General features: G+C 39.1%; 1 protein-coding gene across 3 annotated transcripts in view; it reads left to right on the forward strand.

Annotated features, from left to right (window-relative positions):
* The window catches only part of DCAF5 (DDB1 and CUL4 associated factor 5), a 67,856-nt gene extending 49,127 nt beyond the window's left edge, over positions 1 to 18,729 (forward strand). For all 3 annotated transcript variants that reach the window (XM_004174460.6, XM_030274458.4, XM_072930094.1), the window contains exons 8-9: positions 10,285 to 10,412; positions 16,669 to 18,729. In XM_004174460.6, the coding sequence (XP_004174508.3) occupies positions 10,285 to 10,412; positions 16,669 to 18,477 (1,937 nt within the window). In that variant the 3' untranslated portion in view covers positions 18,478 to 18,729. The remainder of the gene's footprint in view (positions 1 to 10,284; positions 10,413 to 16,668) is intronic.
* The last annotated feature ends 3,036 nt before the right edge of the window (positions 18,730 to 21,765 follow it).

Raw genomic sequence — 21,765 nt, forward strand, 5'->3', positions numbered from 1 at the left:
GACTAATTTCTGACCCATTCCCATGCTGGGGCAGACATGGTAAGCAAACAGCAGTAGCACAGCTCTGTATGGAAGTACAGGAGAGGGATGTTAAAGGAAAGCACAGTGTGGAAGCAATGTAACAATCGTATTGTGAATGCCAGTGTTGGTCAGTGTCTAATTTGATGTGGTCTTGTAAGGTGTAGGGCTTGGCAATATGACACTATTAGCCATAAAATGTCAGCATCTCTCTTCTGTTGAAACAAATCACTGCACTTCTAGAAGGATGTTAAATTTTCATTGAAAGAGTCAAGACTTTCAGAACTGTAGTAGTGTTTTCGTTTTTAGTGGCTCTGGCTCTTTAAACTGTACATTTTAGTGATATTAAGTACAACTGAGGGCTATCCTGTGGTCTCAGAAGCTTTAGCAATAATGAAAGAAAATTGCACACTATGTTAGAGGTAAAATGAAAATATTTTGTTTCTTTTTCAAAGGTTGTTAATAACAGCTGTATAATCCACAGCTGAGAGGATGAATAGCCTTTGGTTAATGGCAGGGTTTTGAGGAAAATTACATTCTAATTTTGGGGTTTTTGCTTAGTTAACCAACATTTCATGTTGCTATCCACAAGTCCTGAAGATGGCCCTGCTAAATGCCAGTAGCTTGGCCTTCTATCTTTGCACAGAGTTTATAGTGATATCTCCCTGCTTTTCTTTTTATTTGTGTGATTTTCTTGTACATTTGACACTGGTTTACTACTACTTACAGATTTTTTTCTCGTACTTAAAACAAAGATTACATACATTAAAATTTGTTATTTATTTATAAGTCTTATTGTGTGGACTGTAGAATTACATTTTCTGCATGTATCACCATACTGTCCCAACTTCCTTTGTAAAGTCTGGATTGTAGATTTTCTGTTTATATGGCTGTGATGCTCTTGAAAACTTTTTCCCAGACAGCTGCATGTGACAAACTTTTTAGCTGGGACTTTTGCACAAGGACAATAACTAGTACTTGTTGCAGCTGTAAACAAAATAATTACTAAGCAAAAGAATCTGCTTCAGAGTAGTTGTTAAGGATGCTTCTCTGTATAAAAGAGATATGCTTGCAAAAATAGTTGCTATTTACAAATAAGTGATACATTTTGATCAAACAAATTTACATTTTAATTTGTGGTTTACCACACAACAATGTCATACCTGTTTTGGTCAGGTTTCCTGTCTCTGGTTCTTGTAACTTCAGGAAGGGTGTCAGTATATTGCAACATTTTGGTTACAAAATTAATTACTTAATATCAATTGCCCTCAGTGGTTGCTTAACAAATCAGAAGATCCAGGAGTAGGAATGTGTATGTCTTAATGTCTTGTAACTTGAGCAGTTCTCTTTTTGAAATATTTTAGCAAGACTCACAAGCTTGGTTTTGTTAGACCCAGAGGTCCGCTTCTGTGGCAAATAACTAATTGGGCATCCAGATCACCTGTGATGGGCTTATTGAAGCTTTTCTTTTCTCCATTCAGCTCTTCTTGAAGGGTTGTGCCCATTTTGAATGTGATGAAATGCCCTTTCTTAAATATTATCCTGCTGTTCAGAATAATTGCCAGAGAGAGATGTTGCTGTGCTTCCTTCTTGGAGAAATAGTCTTGCCATAGGGATGTAGAGATTTTGGAAAACTTTTGCTTCAGTGGAAAACTCCTCGTTCTTATGGTCTAGCCAAAATAAGAGTGCCTTTGGGTTTGTGATCTGAGAGAGTGGAATGTGGTCTTTCACTTAAAATAGTGTGCAAACTAGACAGGATGATGTAATGTCCTGTACTGTTGGTTGGTATTTTAAATAAAAATATCACTCTAAATGATTTCTGCCTTCCGGTTGAACTCAGACATTTTGTTGCTATAAATATTTATCATACAACTCCCTTAAATTGTATCAGTTATTTGAAAATAAGGAAGTTTTTTTTTAAGTTTATATCATTTTAAACAGCTGCATCCTTAACAACAGCTCTGAAATTATTTTGTTATAGGTGCACCAAGTACTGGTTATCCAATGGTGAGCAACATTAGTGAACAAAAGATGAAGAGAAGTGTGAAGGAATACACCAGTCAGACAGTTGCAAACATATTTCAAGTTGGAGATATGTGGTTGCTTGTACTGGTATTTTGCCAGGAGAATAGAACAAATTCTGCTGTTTTTTTTTTTTTTTTCACATAGTCATAGTTTGGAAGTGTCCTTCCAGTAGGTTGTATTAAATAATTCTCATAATCAGCTGGAATCTGCAAGCGGTTTTGTTTAGTCCAATAATTAGGCAGGATTTTTGCCACCTTTGGGGGTAGGAAGGTATGTGATAAAAGGTATTTCTTAAATTGTTTAGGAAGCTATTCTGTTGATGAATTTTACTGACTGTCTCCCTCTATAGTCTTAGATTATTCTGAATAGGCTGGGATTTTCTATGCCAGAAGGTTGGTTGCTTTTTTACCACCTTTTGTGTTTTCTTAAAGATGGAATAGTTTGCTCATTTTTCCACTTTCATCTCCATCCAAGTACTATCCAGCTTTCCACTGTGCTTTAGAAGTAATTGCCAAATGTTTCATGAATTTATTAGCCAGTTTCTTCTTTAAAGTAATCTGTGGAAGTATCAGAATTTTTTTCAGTGGCAGCTTCTAGCAAAGTTAATAATAAGTTTGGCAGAAGAAAAGCAGTCCTGAGTTTCCACAGCTTTTACTTTACTCCAATGCAAGCTGGAAGTGAGAAGAGACATCAGTCCTACATGATTTGTCCAGCAAGCCTACAAACATATGTGCACTTAAGACATTATTAAACCTAACAGCAACAAACATGGTCTATTAGCTGGTAAAGAACCCCTGTTCAAGACAGAACCTGACATGTCTTGTGGAGTAATAGAGGGTTTAGTAGACTAAAAGTTTTCAAAATTGAATTTACATTCCTCACTCACTACTCTGAATCATCTATGCAATTCTTGCTTTTGAAATATTGCTCAAAGCTGCTATGTGAGGGATATGGTATTATTTGTGATTGAGAAGACAGCTGAGGATCCTTCAGTTCATGTGAGCAAGCTGTCACCATGTTCTGAAAAATTTTACTAAATCAGAGCAGCAAACTTCATTTCGAAACTTCTTTTTAATTCTGCCTTTGACTGTAACTGTAAGCAAGAAAGGGCCAGTAATTGTGGTCCAGTTACTAAACTAATTGCACAAATTTTCAGCAGAACTGATGCAATTTTTCTTCCTTCTTTTCCTCCTCCTTGGTCTTTGTAAATGCTGGAACTTCTTCAGGCTTGAAGAAAGCAGGAACAGATCTTTTCAGAATACTTGAACAGGGCTATCTCATTTGAGACAGCTTGTAGTTTAAGTTTTCAAAGTTCTGGGCTGATAATAATTTTTTATTAATCTTCATTTAAGTGTTTCTTAATGTCTTTAGCTATTTTTGAGATGCTTTATATATGGATACACATCCCATACCACTTGGTTGGGACAGGGGAAAGCCATCTGACCCAGTGGGGAGCATGCTCTGGAAGGTTTGTGTTTTTTAAAAAAAATTATTTTTCTGAGGTGTGGTCTTGGAATATAAACTGTTTTACATTTAGGACTGTAGTTTGTCTCTTTCTCCAGGTCAGTCAGTGTTGACCAAATTGTGCTGTGGAACAGTCGTTTGATTAAGACAGTGAGTAAGTGCTGGGTCATTGTACAAAAGGTTCTTATATTCAGAGGAACTGAGACTGGCTTCTGTGTCATTTGGATCATAGTAATACCATGGACCTGTGGAATGTACTGGCCAAGTGGCACCTATCAGAAAACAAGGCAGTGTTGGGTGCCTTGTAGTCCTGTAGACAAGTGAACGAAGATTCAGCATCCAAGAGTGTTTCTCTCATCAGCCTTAGTATGTTAAATACCTGATTCAGGAATAGAAAGCTGAAGATAACACTGAGCACTGGGAGAGGCTGGAGAAGCTTTAGTCCCTAGCAACTGGCCATCTAATTGTACCAAAGCTCCTTTCTCTTGGTTGTATTGAAAATGTTTTCAGTCACGAGTGCAAAATAAATGCACAGCCAAGCAGTTAACACTTCCATTAAAAAAACCCAAACCCAACCACAAAAAAGCAAACAAAAAAACCTCAAGCAGACGGCTATTGGTTGTGAGCTAATTTCACTTCTTTCTATCTGTTATGTTCAGAAAGGATGGTTTTTGGTGGTAACCTGCATGGTTCCAATAACATTGTGAAACCAGTTGGAACCTATGCCATTAAGTACAGCAAAAAAGCAATGTCTCTCTGACCAGGAACAGAGTGGGAAGGGTGTGCCAAAGTTTATTTCTATAGTAATTTTGTCTTAGCTTTCATATTGTTGTTCAGCTGTACTGGTGATAACAACAGAGGGAGGGTTGGGATAGATAAGGTGTATGGCAGATATTTAGAAGCAACAAAAGAAGGGAGAAAATATACATCCAAAAATAGCCACTACAACTACAATTTTATGTATAGTCTTTAAATGTTTAAATATAACTTTTCTCTTTGGCTTTTGGAACCTCTGCAGAGGTACAAGACCACTGTGGGGCTGGTTCTAGGCATAGGCCAGGCAAAGGAGTTGCTTGCCTGGAAGAGCACGTTGTCTGAGGCAGAGGCTGCTACCAGCTGACTGCTCCCTGTGCTTTCACTTAAGCTCTGCAAGGCCCTGCTGGTCCTTTCGCCTCACCTGGAAGCTGGAGGGGGTATTCAAAGGTGTCAAAGGAAGCAGCCTGCAAATGGAGTTGAAGCTGCTTTCTTATGAGGGACACTTGGTACTTTGATGTCTCCTTTTACCATGCTAGGAGGAGAGGGGATCTTGGCCACCCCTTCCTGCACTCACCCATATTTGATGAGAGCAAAGCCAGTTTTGCTTTTGTTGCTGAGAAACCTTTAGTAAGTCTGGCTGCTGCCAGAGCTGGAGTCAATTCCTGATCCCAGAAGAAGGTATGGTGCAGGACCCTCTGCTCTCAGGGTGAGGTGCTTGTGTTAAATCTAGCCTCTCTGCAGATGGGTCTCTGAGCAGCAAGGCCATCTACTGGCATCCATTGTATGAAACAACTTCAGGTGTGTGAGTGACCAGAGAGACTTTTAAGGTACCTAACCATAATCTGCTGCACTGAAGGCAGAGGCCCTATATGCTGTGTATATTTGCTTGTATTGTGCTGTACATTTGCTTTCCAAACTATGCTATCTCTCTTTGTTAGCCCATCATGATCTCATAGGATTCAAATGCAAAGTAGTGACCTAAGGTCTAAATATACCCTGGATTATTATTAGGGAAAACTAAATTAACTTTAAATGAGCTACTACAGTAGTGCCAAGTACTGCAGTGGAATGGTATGCTATGGCACGCTGGTAGCAGCTGCAAATATCTGCTTCTTCTCAGGAGTTTTCAGCACTTTGAGTAATTCACAAGGCTTGTATGAAGTTATGCTTTAGTCTGTGGAATGTGTTTCTACCTTATATGAACAAACAGAGGGATTTCTTTTCCAGTGTCCTAGATAGAAAAGACTTCTGAATGAGGTCATTTAGCTCCTCTGTTACAGAGCCAGTGGAAGATAGTTCCTTATCACAACAAGTTCTATGGCATTTTGACAGGTTTCTTTAATGTTTGGAACAATGCAGCTTCCATTAGTTTGGAGACTGTTCTACATTCTTACAAGATTTCTGCACTAGAACATTTTTCTCAGTAATCTATCACTTTTGCTTTTTCTTTATCCTTCAAATAGTTTATTCTGGCTTTTTCTATATGTTGCTTCTTGTTGTAGAACTCATGCAGGGGAAGTCAGATTGATTAATCTGTCACTCTCCTTTGTTACAATTTTCTGGAGTTATAAAAATGCATTGGGATGTACCATTCAGCATGTTTGCAATATGTCAAATGTAAAATCATTCACATAAGTATTTACAAACCCACATAATTAAGAAGTAGTTCATTAGCCTAACACTGTAAACATAAATTTATAAAGCAAACCAAGAAGAAATCACTTTGGCAACTTGGGAGACATCAACTACTTCAAAACATTCCTTCCTTTGCACAGGAGCGTACAGAGAGGTCTTGTGTTGCAAAGGTATTCTTGTCAAACATGTACAGGAAATCTGTTTTAAAATGTGCACATTAGATTTAGCCTTTTAAAATTTACTTCTTTAAGCTGGTCAGATGTCATTGTAGGATATTCTTTAAGGGACTTTTTGAGATTTTTTTATTACTCTTCTTTGGAACACGTATTTGCAGGGTAAGAGTCATTTTCTTGACATTTCACGTTGAGTGTCAAATAAAAACAGACCAAAAAAACCCATTGACCAACACAGCTAGAATACTAAACCACTACTCAGGACTCTCTTAAACCATGGCAATTTTTGGGTAGTATTGCAAAATCAGCTAGAACATACCCATTTCTTCCCTCCAGAGGTTATAAATTATAAACCTTCTAAAATTGGCATAGTCAGCCTCTGAAGACTTTAGGATTTATTTTTTTATATATTATTAATAACAGATATGTAAGCTAATGACTTCTCTATGAACATGTTGGAGCTAGCTAAGAATATAAAAGCTGCCATGCTTAAAAGACTTGCAGAGCTCATGCATGCTACTAAATTTAAAAGCAAACAAATAACACCCCTTTCCACTAAAAAAACCCTCAAACCTCAAAAAAAATTTGAGTGGTTTTAGGATAGCAGAAGTTAATTTTCTGAAACAATACAAATAAAAATACCATTTCAAGGGAAGACAGCAAAAGGAAATGGAATTTATTACATGGGAAAAAAGGAAGATAGCATCAGGAATTTGAGCGGTTTATAGCTAGCCTCCACTTAATCTACAGATGCACTTTTTTTTTTTTTTTTTGCCAGCAGAGATGAGTAAAGTTAACTCACATTCTGAGATGGCTGAAGGCTGTATGGCTGCAGCTATGCCTCTGCTGAGAGACCAGAGGGACTCCAGAGAAGTCTGGGCACAGGCAGATTTCTGCCATGCAGATACTAAAGTAATTGTAGTGGTTTTGGTGAATGCCTCTCATGCAAAACTACCACATTAATATGATGACAGCTGTGGTGGGCTGCTATAAAATAGAGAGACTGCTTTCAATATAAGGATGGAGAAGACTTTGCATTAAGAGCTTACTTTAAGGTGTCACTTAAACACAAAGGAGTTTCTACACTAAAATTGCATCAAGCAAGGGATTGTCCAAAAATGAGGTTCTGGGGAAGTTTATTATATTTGACACAAAGATTATCAGAGTGTTGCTGGAGTCAATACTTTCTGGTTTAAAATATTAAAGCCTCCCATAACATTGGTAAAAGCTCACTGCTAAGATTTGCACTTCTCCTGGGGCAATTTCGTGTAATTGGGCAGTTCTTTTAAGGAGCCTTGTGGGGAAGTTCACCTTCATTTTAAGAGGAGGGAAGTATGTTATATTACTATGCTTTCTCTGAATTTACTGATAGCTGCCTAAAAGGAGTTCAGGGAACTTCAATATTAAATCAGAACGCTTTGGAGTTCCTTCATAGAATTATAAAACTACAGAATCATAGAATGGGTTGGGATGGAGGTGTCCAAAGGCAGGGACCTTCCATGAGACCAGCTTGTTGAAAGCCTCATCCAACCTGGCCTTGAACATTTCCAGAGATGGGGCAATCACAACTTCTTTAGGCAACCTGTTCCCGTGTCTCATCACCCTCATTTGAAAAAATGCCTTCCTTATATCCAATATAACCCTACACTCCCCAATATAATCCTACACTGTTGCCCCTTTTTCTGTCACTACAGGCATTGGTAAAAATTGTCTGTCTTTCTTATAAGTCCCATTTTTTGAAAGGCTGCAATGCGTTCTCGCTGGAGCCTTCTTTCGTCCCAGCTGAACAACCCCAGCTCTCTCAGCTGTCCTTGTAGGAGAGATGTTCCTTCACTCTGATCATTTTTTTGTGGCCCTCCTCTGGACCCATTTCAACACCTCCAGGTATTTCTTGTGCAGGAGGCCCCAGAAGAAACTTCTGGCATTAAATTACTCTTCTCACTGTTCTACTAGGAAAATAACCATGGGTTAATTCACACTGCTGACAATACCACAAAAGGCCAATGAATGACTTAGAAATGCAGCCCAAGATATTGGTATATGGTATTTGCTTCATCTCCATTATAATTCTTTCTTTGCTCATAGTCCCTCTGACTCTTTCGTTAGTGACTTGTAGGGCATATTTCTTGTTTGGTACAGAATTCACGCAGCTACAGTCCGTGGATAGTTAAAACTTGTTTTAGACATCACTTACAGGCTTGGAAACATTTCCTGAGTGAACTCTCTCTGCATTCCTGAGGCTCTCTTTCTTGGAATATTTGTCTGCTAGGTCAAGATGTGTTGAGATCTGGTCTTGATGTAAGCATCTACTCTTGGCTTGATAGATACAATTGCACTGACAGCTCTGATTTGGCTGGAAGGAAGGCTGTGGGAGTAGGGCAGTTTACCAGCAATTTACCATCAGCCATAAGTGTCTAGCAGGATGAGCAGAATGAAAGGACTTGAGGAAGCTCATAAAATGGAAAATAAAATCAAAAGAGCTTAATTTGGCATTTAATGAACTTGCTCTCCAATAAGTTCCTTCTCAGTCAAATTTGCTGACAGTGGTGAAATCTTGCTCCAGTGGCTGAAGGCAGAAAGAATCCCTGAATCTTTACAGAAAATACAAATGTACCCAAATAGAACTTGATGCAGGTAACTCCATCTCAGTGAAGTTTCAGTGCAGTGAGCTGTGCATTTTGGTCCCTGGAGTTACTTGCCATCACTTTTCCCTTTCTCAGGAATTTTATTTTTCTATCCCAATGTGCCATGAGACTGCAGTTTGGTGTGCAAAAATTGTGCAAAGCAGAACATTTTCCAGGAGCAGTAAAAGATCTGTCTCTGGAATTTTAGGACTTGGATGACACCTTGTTTCTAAATACTTCTCATGGTTTGTTCTCCATGGTAAACATCAGCCAGTTCTTCAGAGTGCAATTATAATGAGTCAAAAGGATAAAACACTTTCTAAGAGGAAAGGGGCTGTACACAAGGTCATTAGATTAGCTGCAGTTGTTTTCATCATTTGTGTATCCTAACAAATGAAAGGTGATATGAGAATGTTTTTGGGTTTTTTTTTCCCCTTGACCCTTCTATCTTGCTACACTTCAGTGGTAATGCAAGTTTTTCTTTAGGAAGTGAGAATTACAGGAGAACTCTGACTCTGTTTTAGAACACAAGTTGTTCAACACAGGGCATAAACCAGCAACTGTTTCAGCTGAAATAGCTCCTCTTGGGGGTCAAAGGAAGATAGCAAACATTTTCAACAAGAGGAACATAAAGTTTGTTTACTGTAAAGATGACTGTAAGTAGCACAGAAGATAGTGAAATTATTTTAATCTTCTGTAAGGTGTACTTAAAACATATTAAGTTTTAAATAGCAAGTTGATTTTCATCTGAAGTGATTGTCAATTTTTACTTCCCAGCATTTAAAAACTTTGTTTTCTTTCACTGAAAATGTTAAGTCATAGCATGTTGCTGGACGCTTGTTTATTCAAATATACAGCTGTTCTGTCTAACAAATTTGTAGTTTTAACTGGTGAGTCTATGAATATAAAAAAAATACTGTGTGACTGTTTCTTGCTTTGGTGCATAGACCTAGTACAAGTCAATGACCAAGCAGAAAAGTTAATTGGCTTATGTTTTGAGTTTTGCCACTAGCACAAAAGCATTCCACTTTGGCTAATTCACTGCCTTGTGACAAAGAATGATATAACCCACTGTTCAGATGTGTTATTTCAGGTCCTTCCTATTTATCAGACTAGAGTCAACTGTGACAGTAATAAATTGCTGATTTTAAAAAATAGATTTGAAAAATAGTATTGCTGTTAAAAGCCAACCTCTTAATTGTCTCTGCTTCAGATTTACAAACTGTGTCATGCCTTAGGTTTCACTGGTGATTTCATTATGTGTCATCACTGGTATTTCATTATGTATGTTGTTCTCATTTGCATATTTGTCATATTAGGTCAAAGACCTTCATTGTTTGTTTAGATGAATCAAAGCAAGCCTCAAAATCCTAATTTGCAGGAAGGATGCTCTTCATCAAACTTGCAGCTTCTCATAGGGGTGTTGCTCAAAAAGTTGGAATTCTGCAGCTAACACAGGCCTTAAAATATTGCAAAATAAAGCTGAAAGGCATTGTCAAATACAAATACAATAGGACTTTAAATGACTATGATTGAAAATAATGTGAAGATTTAATTATTCATGTCCACATGTGCTTGTTTTCCCCTAGGTGGCATTGGCAGGGTTGTCAACGGCGCTTTTATGGTATTGAAAGGTCATCGGTCAATTGTAAACCAAGTGCGGTTTAATCCTCACACCTACATGATCTGTTCTTCTGGCGTTGAAAAGATTATAAAGGTAAGATTAGTTATCAGAAAATGTGTTCTTTCAGTCTTTCAGGAAGAAGTGCTTTGTTTTGCTCAGCATCATTCTGGTCCACGCCCATTCTGTCTCCTCATATTGTTTTATAAAATGTTTTGTCTCGTCTGCTTGGGTGAGTTTGGTTATGGTTCTAATGTGATCTCCTACAACTTGTGATGCTCTGGTCTAAAATGTAATAAAAGTATCTTCAAAGAGTATTGTTGAACCTTAGCCTAGACTGACCTGGCTGAATAATGCCTCAGAAGGCCTTCTTTAATTTTTGTACAAATTTGTGCATTGAATCAATTCAACATACCTTTTCTGTGACTTCCAGAGGAAGAACTCTTAATACCTTGACAGTATCTTTCTGAATCCTTTAACAATGTACTGTACTTTTAGGAAGTTTTTTACCTTTTTCTGTGGAACTGAAAGAGATAAGAAACTTTGTTAGGTTCTGAAATTTATTTTCCTTATGGAAATACAGTCAATATTGTGGAAGCAAGGCAAAACCAATTTTGTTATTTGGTTGGGAAGGCAGAGGATTATGCTACACTAATGTGATTTGCATTCTGGTGCTGTAGATATTTTGCTATAATTGAGGTCTATCAACAGTTTGAAAAAAGCCATAACGACTTAATTTTGAAGTAAGATAAAAAGAACTGCTGTTGATCCTAACTATTTGTTGATGACTTTATGGAAGTCTGACCTGCATGTGGCTATAAATAATGTTGTTCAAATATTGTAAATTATTTTGTCAGGTACACGTTGATAGGGTGAACTTGTCCTGCAAAGGAGTGTTTTAGTGATGTACAACTTATGGCCCAGAGCTGTCCCTAATTGCTGGGACCATGGCTCAATGCCCCACTGCATTGCTTGCATTACAGCTACTGTCAGCATTTGGGTTCTGACTGTAGTTCAGCTTTCCTTCTCTCCTGTCTTTTCTTGGTACTTCAGTTCTTTTCTCTTCATCTGTGCTGCCTGCCTGACAGGTTTGATCACAAATGTGTTAAAGACAGGCTTTGTACAAAAGTGCATTGAACAGTCTTAGCAGCTCACTGATTTTTCAATTTCCAAGCAGTCAAACTGCCACTGTTTAACAACAGTTTTGCCAAAGGCCTTTTTCTCTTTTTTTTTCCTTTGGGGAACTTGATTCATGCAGCCTGAATTTTCCCTTTTGGATTCTAGATCTGCTGACCCTTCACCCTATGAATCCTTCCTGCATGAGTGTGCTTAGACTGTTGGATTAGCATTGGTATAAACATCCCCTGTGTTGCTTTTGTGTACTTCTGCTAGGGTTTTGGCAGAGCAATTTTTTTTGCCTAGTGATTAAAAGGTTAGTTTGATTAAGGCTGCAGTCACAGGTTGTGTAACTCTTTCAAAGACACCTCTGCTTGAGCGCTTCCTTAGAAGAGAATTCCTGTTGTGTCACTGTATGTGCAGTGGAACTTGTGCAGCTGCTTTGAAGGAACTGAATTCCCCAGACATTTCAAGCTAGAAACAAATTAAGGGAAAGGTGTTTAATGTATCAAGTTTATTGGCCAGGCAGAACTTCTTACCCTTTTGTTGTATGTCCTTTTGTCTCAGTTTGTAATGTGCCTTGTTTGGGGCTTGGGTTGTTTCAGTGCTCATGTCTTGTCTGAGCTGCCTGACTTCACTCTCTAAAGGTGCTGTTTCAGTGCACAGCAGTTTGCGGGTGACTCTACAGAGGTGGTTTCTTCTTCATTTCACCTGTGGGCAGGTTGGAGACTAGTAACTGCCACTAACAGAAGAGCAAAACAGGAAAAACAGCACCAGCAGTTCTGAGAGGCCATAGATTGCATTAAAAACAGCTGGGAACACAAGTCTTTCCTTTGCATAGCTGTCTTTCCCCTGAATAAATGCTTGATGTGCTTGCTCAGAGAAATTGAGATGACAGGAGAAGAAAGCATAAATAAAAATCATAGTTAAATTTTTTATGTTTTCTTATTTTATTCCTTTTTGTTTATTTGTTTTAATCACTTTGTTAAAAAGTGTCCTTTTTATTATCCCTCAAGTGTCTTCTAAAACCCTTTCTGGAATTAAGTCACAGAAGATAACGTCACTGTGGTTGGTTGCAATTGTAGAGACATGGCGATGTGTTAAAAATGTGGATGCAAGTAGTTGTTTGTCTGAGTTCTTAATTTTTAGAGTAGCTGGCCTAAATTTAGTACTTCAAGAAGGGAGGAACTGATAGCACCACCATCAAGCCATTCAATAATTCCATGAGCTTCTGCCAACACATTTGCTATTTTTATGCTGATTGCAAATAAGATACAAATTCATCTCAAGCCTAGCCCCACAGAAAATAGTAGTATTCACAAGAATTATTTTGATGCTTGTGGTTATGTTTTTTTTGCTTTAGTTTTATTTTGTTGTAAAGCACCCTCAAGAATACAATTCAGTAATTCATTGGGTTAGGGTTTGATTTCTGCTAGGAACAAAAATAAGACCCAACAATCTTATTAACAGATGATATTCAGAGCCTTGACTCCAGATAGTGTGTGGTGGACACATCAACACAAATGAATTGTTCATTGCCCTTTATTTACTGAACTTCAGTAAAATTGTATGAAAAAGTGCAGCTGCAAACTGAAATAATCATTTGCATCAAGCATTTACCACGAGGGCTAAAGCAATATTAAACAGAAAAATACCACTTTCCCCTCAGTCAAGTGTGCAAGACATTGGGATGTGCTGGCAGAAAAAGAGATTGCATTACAGAAGAAATAAATGTGGCATTCCCTCTGATGTGTTGGGCTTAGAGGAGGGCCATGGAGAACTATGCAGTTAGGAGACAGTTCCAGGAAAGACAAAAATAGATGAAATACATATGAATTTATAGAAAAAAAAATCTGATTTGTGTTGAAAATGGAATATTGTGTAACAGAGCACAACTGTTGTGGGTCCCATTTGTTTAAAAATCATAAGTGTGTTGGAGATAACAAAGTCTATTTGCACACGTTGCTATGGTGACAGATTAATGTCATTGTGACTATCTGCCTCTGCCTAATCAGATAATCTAAGTGGTTTTAATTATTCTCACGCTACAGGCATAACTACTGTTTTGTTTTAAAAATTGGGGATTTGCCACCCTGGAATACAAGGAATTCAAAGATGCTGTCAGTAGATATCTACTGAAGTAGGGAACCAGTTTTGTATTCCCGTTTTCTGTTATTGTTCCTATTTTTATATCTGTACTCAGGTCATCAGTGAGTAATATTCATCTCCTTAATCTTCTGACAGAGAAAGAACTTCTTGATATATTGTTGCCTCAGTGGGTTGATTTGCCAACTTATTTTCTCCAGTTTGATCACATTATTCCTCAACATAATATCAGTCAGAGGATGAGAAACAGGCAAAGGCATTCCATTTACAAAGAAGCCCATTTCAGATGCCACAGAGAGCACTGGATCAGTTGATACCAGTTTAAAGATTTCCCCGTTTTGTCAAGGATGGATTCTTAGTCTGATTTCTTTCTGTGACTCTGGCAGGCCTTCGCACTCCCTCATAACAAAATATCTAAAATGCAGGGATATCATTCTCCAGAGACAGCTGATCCCATACAAACAAGGTATTCATCCTGAATTCCCTTGACTTCTATTTATTACTTACTTCTCTGTGAAGAAATCTCTCTGGGAAGGTTAAAGCCTCACTGTGGACTCTTTGTAGCTATTTTTTCAATATTTTATACTACTCTGTTTTTTTCTGATGCTTGCAGTGAGAGCAGAAAGATGTGGTAGTGCTACCAAGGATGTAGAATATCTCTGTGCACACTTTACATACCTTTTTAGATTAATTTAATTACAAACAGGCCTTTCTCAGAGGGACTTTAGAGCAGACTATCTCTTCTCCACTTATATTGGTTCATACCAGCTCTAAGCATTTTATAATTCTCTTGCTTAAAAAATAAAAAAAAGGCTTTATAAAACCTAGCGGGCAGTCTAACGCTGCTAAGATTATTTGAGGATGGGGCATACCAGGCTGCCTGTCTAAGCACACAGTATGAAGCATTTACAAGAAGTTAAATGCTTCTAAGAAAGATCTGATCTACTTGCTGAAATGCTCAGTACTGGGACAAAGGGGGAAAAGATCTAAGGTTGTGAGAGAAGCTACTGAACACATGCTACATAAATCATCAAGAAGGCAGCAACCAAGAACAGTCTTTTCAACAAGTAGAGTTCTATTTTTCTAAAGGAGTGTTTTAAAAAAAATGTGATGTATCCACAAATCAACAATCTCTCTCATGGATTCACTGAGAGAGGGCTCTTACCTATGTTGTCTTTAGGAAGTGGAGCCTGAGAAGTTGAAGATGAAGAGTGATTCTTTCTCTTCTCTTGAATTCTTGAATAGTTCCAAAAGATTAAGTTTGGTTGCTGAAATTCTGTACATAGTAGGCTTAGATTGGGTTTGGTTATCTTCATCCAAACATGATGCTTGTCCTTTGGGCTATGTGTCTGGTAAGTGCAGTGCTGGAACCAAGCAACAGAGAACTGTCTTCATTCTGGTTTCAAGTGCCGTATTAAAGAACTGCACTGGAAGACAATTTGGTGAAGTATTTCAAATAACAAAAAAGTAATTAAGTGCCAATAAAAAATACACCTTGATGTTGAGATCTTCCTAGAAACAGCCTGATGTAACACAATATAACGTTCCTTTCCCTTTGCTCTGAAAGGCAGCTTGATGATTGCCTGCAGAAGAAAGTATATCTGCAGCACTTTAATTTTTGAATAGTGTTTCTTTTATCTATCTAGCCAGATCATATGTGGAAGCTCTGTTAACCATAAATTACAGAGAATGCAAAGTAAAACCTTTCATATTTGGGAGACTTCCAGAATAAAGTTTACTTGTTCATCTTAAATCCGGCTGTTCTGGACAAGTAGTTGCAAGGTAATTTATTTAATTTTGCTTCCATTATTAAAGGTGTAAGGTTTTTTGTACACTATTGAAAATTTCAGTGAATACAGAGTAATTGTCAGTCTTGTGGACTTTTCTTATGCTGCTTGTCATGGTATCAGGCTATGTCGCATATGTTAATTAGGCATCTGTAATGTGAGTGCTGATTATGTAATTTATACGTGCAAACACTTTTTGTTAGCAGTTTTATCTGTTTGGAACAAAATTAATTTCTGTTGAGAAAATGGTTAGATTTTTTTTTTTTTTCCCAAAGACTATCCCAAAATTCCAACCTGGTATAAAGAGCTGGCATAGATTTTTTTCCCCTGAGCTTGTTAGCATAATAAAACCAAAGCATGGCTGAGATCAGATCTTTTGTGAGCAGAACATTAAGGCATTGTTGTAGATAAGGTACATATTGGCTCTGCTCACAGTAAGGCATTGTTCATTCCATAAACCACTGATCCAAAGTGATAGTGGTTGTCCACAGAATGTCATAATCATATTGCCCTCAAATCTGTGAGTAAATCTGAGAAGGGTGAGGACATCCAATTATTATGTTTGCTATGGATTACTAAGTTCTTAGGGATATTGGTGGATCTTCTTTTGGAGATTTTTTTTTCCCTTTTCCTCTCCATACCAGGAAAATTGACCGAAGGATAGATAGGCAGCATAGTCAAGACTGTTGCTGTTGGTGAAATCAGTACACTTCAAAAGTAGCTTTCAGTAAAACTCTTCAACTTCACCTATTAAAACTGCTGCTGTGTCTTCAGAGGACATTGGAAGATTTCTTTCTAACTGTTTCCTAAAGGGAGTAGTGAAGCTCTACTTTTCACCTCCATGCATTCAGCTCCCTGCCTGCTGATCAGGTGGGATTAACTACGTAGCTGGATGAAATGCTACTCTACACCACTAGCACCAGCAACTCTAGTTTCCTGGGAAACAAGTGCCTTCATTAGTGCTGCTAAGACTGTATTGTAGGCAACAAACTATTCTTACTGTTAGTGAGTAAGCATTCCTTATTACATAAAAATAGAGCCCTGCAATTTGGGAGAAATTATCACACAACGAATTACCAAAATGATGGATAATTTGCAGTGTGAGAGCTTTTACATTCTGTATGGGTGAAGTAAGTGCAGAAAAAACACATTTGTGAAGGGGAAAAAAAAATCTCACAGCTCTGTAATACTTGTAAGTATGGTACTGAGGGGTAAAAATTAATAAAAATAATCTGCAACCTGCAGCTATTCTGGGTATTTGAGCTACTGTTCCATTTCAAATGCTTATAATAGTTTATTAATTCAAAGATACATATTTGGGTTTTTTTTATTTTCTGTTACAGATCTGGAGTCCCTACAAGCAGCCTGACTGCACAGGGGACCTGGATGGTAGAATTGAGGATGATTCGCGTTGCCTCTACACTCATGAAGAGTACATCAGTCTTGTGTTGAACAGTGGCAGTGGTTTGTCCCACGATTATGCCAACCAATCGGTCCAGGAAGATCCACGGATGATGGCCTTTTTTGACTCTCTGGTGCGCCGGGAGATCGAGGGCTGGAGTTCTGATTCAGACAGCGACCTCAGTGAGAGCACGATCCTGCAGCTCCATGCAGGAGTTAGCGAACGCTCCGCTTACAGCGAGTCCGAGTCCTCCACCTCTTTGCATCACTCCCCACCACACGTGGCTGAAGAGTCTGATGAAACTGCCTATAACTTAAGGGCCTTAAGATCAACTGCATCTCCCTCAGCCAGAGAAGACGTGGCTTCCCGTCAGCAGAGGCTCTCTGCACTGAGAAAGTATCAGGACAAACGTCTCCTGGCCCTTTCCAACGAGTCTGACTCTGATGACAATACCTGTGAGGCAGAACTAGATACAGACCTTTTCCCACGGCCGCCATCTCCAAGTCCCGAGGAGAATGAATCCAGCAGTTCCAGCAGCAGCAGCAGCACAGAAGATGAAGAGGAGCTGAATGAAAGACGCACATCGATGAGGCAACGCAATGCACTGAGGCGCCGACAGAAGGTGCAAAAGGAGGAAAGGACTAGCACCAACACAGAGAATGTAACCCCTTACATAGGTGAGGACATATATGATTACCCCCAGATCAAAGTAGATGATCTTTCTTCCTCTCCAGCTTCTTCACCAGAAAGGAGTTTGGCCAACAAAGAAGTTCTTAAAGAACGGACGTCTCCTTGTTCAGACAGTGAATCAGTGGAGAGAAAGATTTACAAAGCTTACAAATGGCTCCATTATTCTTACATATCATATTCAGCTAGTAAAGATGGTGAATCCTCCAGAGGAGATGGAGAAAATGATGAAGGGAAACCAGGAACCAGTGGAAGGCACAGCGTAACACACTCGCTAACTAAGGAAGATGCTAGGAACTTAAGTTCAGTAGTTCCTCAGGGTTCCTCAGCTCTTTCTGCTGAAAACCACAACAGAGAAAATTTAAAAGAATATGGTGGGATAGAAAATTCTAGTAATGGTCAAGCTCATGAACGTGACAATCAGCGGCGGATGGAAGGTCAAGAAAACACATCAGAAGACACGAGTAGTGGAGGCGTAGAGCATTCTTTTGAGACTAAAAAGCTCAATGGAAAAGCTAACTGCAAAGGGCTAAATAGCTGTACTGAAGAACCTTGCATTCAGACCACAGGACTTGTGGAACAGAAAAATAATCAGAACTGTCAACCAGCACCAAGCCATCACTCACTGGTCCCTCCATTCCCCGCTGTTGCCATCTGTAGCATGTCAGGTCACTGCTCCAGAAACCAGACTGATGGCAGTGAGGAGAGGAGCTTTGAACCCTCCTGTGTTAACCACAATAATGGCCACTTGCATCTTCACCCTTCATGCTTCAACAATGGACAGAGTTTTGGAGAGCAGGAGTCTGTGACACAAGGACTACAGGGGCACTCAAACGCTGATAATGGCAACCTTGTACAGGTGGGTGTGACCTTGCACAGAGACTGCTGCCTGTCTGAAATGGACTCCAACAGCTACAATGTGAGCACAAGAGAGGATTCTGCTGGCCTGCATCCTGCAGGCAGTGAGAGCACTCAGTCTCTTGGAGGACTGAAAAGACACAGAGCGGAGTTGGAAGATGCAGATTCAGAGAGTTCATCCTTAGAAAAGAAGTTAAAAACATGATAAATGCAAATGTCTGTCGTAGTGTGCACTCTCTCAGAAAGAAAAGGAAAAAGAAAGTATTAAAGGCACATAGAGCTTGGGTCTGAAACATTGCGTTTGGTTCTCCATTCCATTCTTCAGTGGGTCTGTTTTAGATTGCCAGTGGTTCATGCTGTATAAAAATCCAACTTGCTCCTTAATGAGACTGAGTCTAGTGTACCCATACAAGGTTCTGTTCAAAGTAAATCCTTATTAAGATGGTTGACTGAATAATTCTTGTGTGAACATGTGTCATTTGTTCAGCCAGCCAACAAGGGTGACTCCTTTAAAGTTTAATTGTTCTTCTGAAGAGGAAGTTTTCCATACTCCACTACATATTGCAGGCTGAAGAATGGTGGAATTAGATCACACAATTAGGGTGTACTTCTTATTGAGGAAAACAGGGAAGAAGTGTTTCTGGGCCCTTTATTCTGCTTCAGAAAGTAAAGAAATGCAACCATTAGGGAGGATATTTTCAGAACTGGATGGTATCTTCAGAGATGATACTTCATAAAGCACTTCTGATACAGTTCAGTGACATTATTTTTATGCCAACAGAAAAGCTACAGGAAATTAGCCTCTTTCCAAACTCAACTTTAGACTGTTCCCATGGTGACATTCAATTCTGTGGGCTTTTTTTTTTAAAAAAAAAGAGCTGAATAACACAGTGTCATCACTATATAGAAGTATGAGTGTTGGCAAGAGGCAGGTATTATGCTGTAGACTTCATTCTGACCAAGGGCTTTTAAAAATCAGGCATTGAAACATGCCTTTCTGTGCTCTTATCACATAGGCATTCTTTATTTTGATTATTATTTTTTTTATTATTATAGCTGAAGTATGGATAATGTAACTGATTCATGTTAGCAACAACATCTGCTAAAGTCTGAAAAATGCTTTTTTAGCAGTTTTAGCAGCCCAAAACAGATTGGGATTGCAGATCAGGGTTGGTTTTCCACCACTGTGCTGCTAATATTTGAAACTGGAGATGGGTGGATATATTCAGCAGAGTCCTGCATGTAAGAGAGAGCTTCAGGGAACTGTCCCCACATGTGGGGAGCCGAGCCTGGGTCTTCAAGTTTGGCAATCAGAACTTGCACAAGAGCACAGCTCTTGCTGGCAGGTACTGGAGTACCTTGTGGTGGACAGAGTTGTTTCTTGCCAGGGCACTGTTGAGTGGAGTATCTGGTGAGTCATCTCAGTTCTGGCTTGCTGGAATTGCTCTTGCTTCCCTAGCAACAAGGTAAGAGGAGTCACTGTGTGAAGGGAAAACAAACCATCTATAAAGGACACAAAACCTATATCTGTGTGCTACAGAGGAAGAGGCTTCTTTGGACCCCACTAATTTTCAAAGAATTTCAAGCCCAATACTGAGGAAGGGTTAGTTTATTTTAAGGAATTGGAAACTTTTGCTTTCAATACAAAATTTTGCTTTCAATGTACTCTAGTAGTACATTGCTGTAGAGCAGTGGCCTCAGAGTAATTATTTCATATCCACAACTGCCTGATACCTTAGGAAAGTAGGAAAAAGCCCTGTTAAAACAGGATGAAAGTGAAGGAGCACTTCAGAAGGGATGCTGTGAGAGGTAGGTGTGGGAGGGAGAGTGAGAACATGACCTGAAACACTGTCTTACAACTACTGTAAGTAGTCTGCCATAGTGTGTCTGCCCACACTGGCTCTGCTACTCTAGGGGAGAAAGGCGAAGGGGTGTTTGCAAACACAGGCAAAAGTGGCAATAAGAGCAAGCTCTGATACATTGTTACCTTACTGATAAAAATGTTCTGTACTTACTATATTGTACATTCCTATAAAAAACACTATAGGAGTGATTTCATTAGTTGTATAAACATCTTATTTTAAATTGTGGGTTTTAGCCAAAATCTTGAGGTTGCCAAGTCAAAACTTCATTGTTTCCAAAGTTCTCATCCCTCACTTCTAATGAATGAGCATCTCTACTCTTCTTTGACATGGTCATCTTTTCCTGGTGTTTTCCCAAATGCTTGGTGGTCTCACCTTCTGTTTCTTTTGTTTGTTTTAAAAAGCAGAATAAAAGCTCCTGGACTTGGTGTTACAGAATCGGGAAGGTTGGAAGAGACCACTGGAGGTCATCTAATCCAACATCCCTGCACCTGTAGAGGCTCTGGGCTTAAAGGATTGCTGTGGTTTCCCCAAAGACAATGCTGTCTGCATTCTTGTTATTTCTAGTTTCTGTCAGGCAGGAGGAGGAAGGCAAGCTGCAACCTTAGCCTTTTATTCACAGAAAATTTCAGTGCACACAAGAACTGCAACTTCCAGAGCAGTGTGTTCACCTCCTCACATAAATAAGCTGCATTAGGCAGCTTCATTATGTGGTAAAGAGCCCCAAAAAAGCAAGCCAGGAGGCAGCAGCATGTTCCTTTCAGGTACCAGCACTGAGAAGAGCTGCTCTGTGCAGGTTGCTTCACTGTCACTGACCCTGTGTATTTGCTCTTCCCCTCTACACTGGGTTGCTCGTCCTGCTGTGTGCCCACAGTTTCCATCTTGAGTTTTGCTGTGTGCTTGGAATTGTCACTCCCTACTTCTGGAGAAAGGGTACACTGTTCGATGGAAAATCTTACTAATTTATCAGAAGAGATTTTACCTTTACTAATAATCTGCCATGTACTTAAAACCGAAAAGGTTGTGTAAATATTGAACTAGCCTCTTAGTCACTATTTGCTTACCATGCAGCTTATTATGGCAGGAAATTTGCTAGGCCACCTTGTACAGTTCATGTCCAGAGACCCTTATCAGTGGGAAAGAAAAACCCTCCCTTACATCTCCCCAGGAGTATGTTAGAGAAATACTGATTTTTTTAAATGAAGTTCTTTCTTATATTCTACAAGGTCACAGACTGTAATAGCTTATTTCAGCAATTTCTCTCTGTTTAAAGAGAGAGTCAAAGCTGACTCTTCCTCTGAAGAGCAAGCATGAGGCTTGTCTGGCCTGGGGAGTTATCTGCTTGTGGAGATGCAGGAGGATATGAGATCTATCAACCGAAGTTCATCTGAGGTTTTTCCAGCTCTGCAGAGAACATTTTGCCAAAGCTGGTGAGTCTTCTCCAAGGTGAGTGGCTCAATGGAGATGACGCTGCTCTGTAGAAGAAGCTCTCACAGACTTAAGCATGAGCAGAAAGAAGGCAAGCTGCCTCAAGAAGGCAAGAGTACAGGTTTTTACCAGTTGCTTGCAGAAAATTCTGAAATCCAGCCTGCTTTAGCTGGAGTAATAAATGGGAAGGACAACTTATTTCA

This window comes from Taeniopygia guttata, chromosome 5 (genome assembly GCF_048771995.1).
Source record: "Taeniopygia guttata chromosome 5, bTaeGut7.mat, whole genome shotgun sequence".
In the NCBI taxonomy this organism is placed as follows: Eukaryota; Metazoa; Chordata; class Aves; order Passeriformes; family Estrildidae; genus Taeniopygia; species Taeniopygia guttata.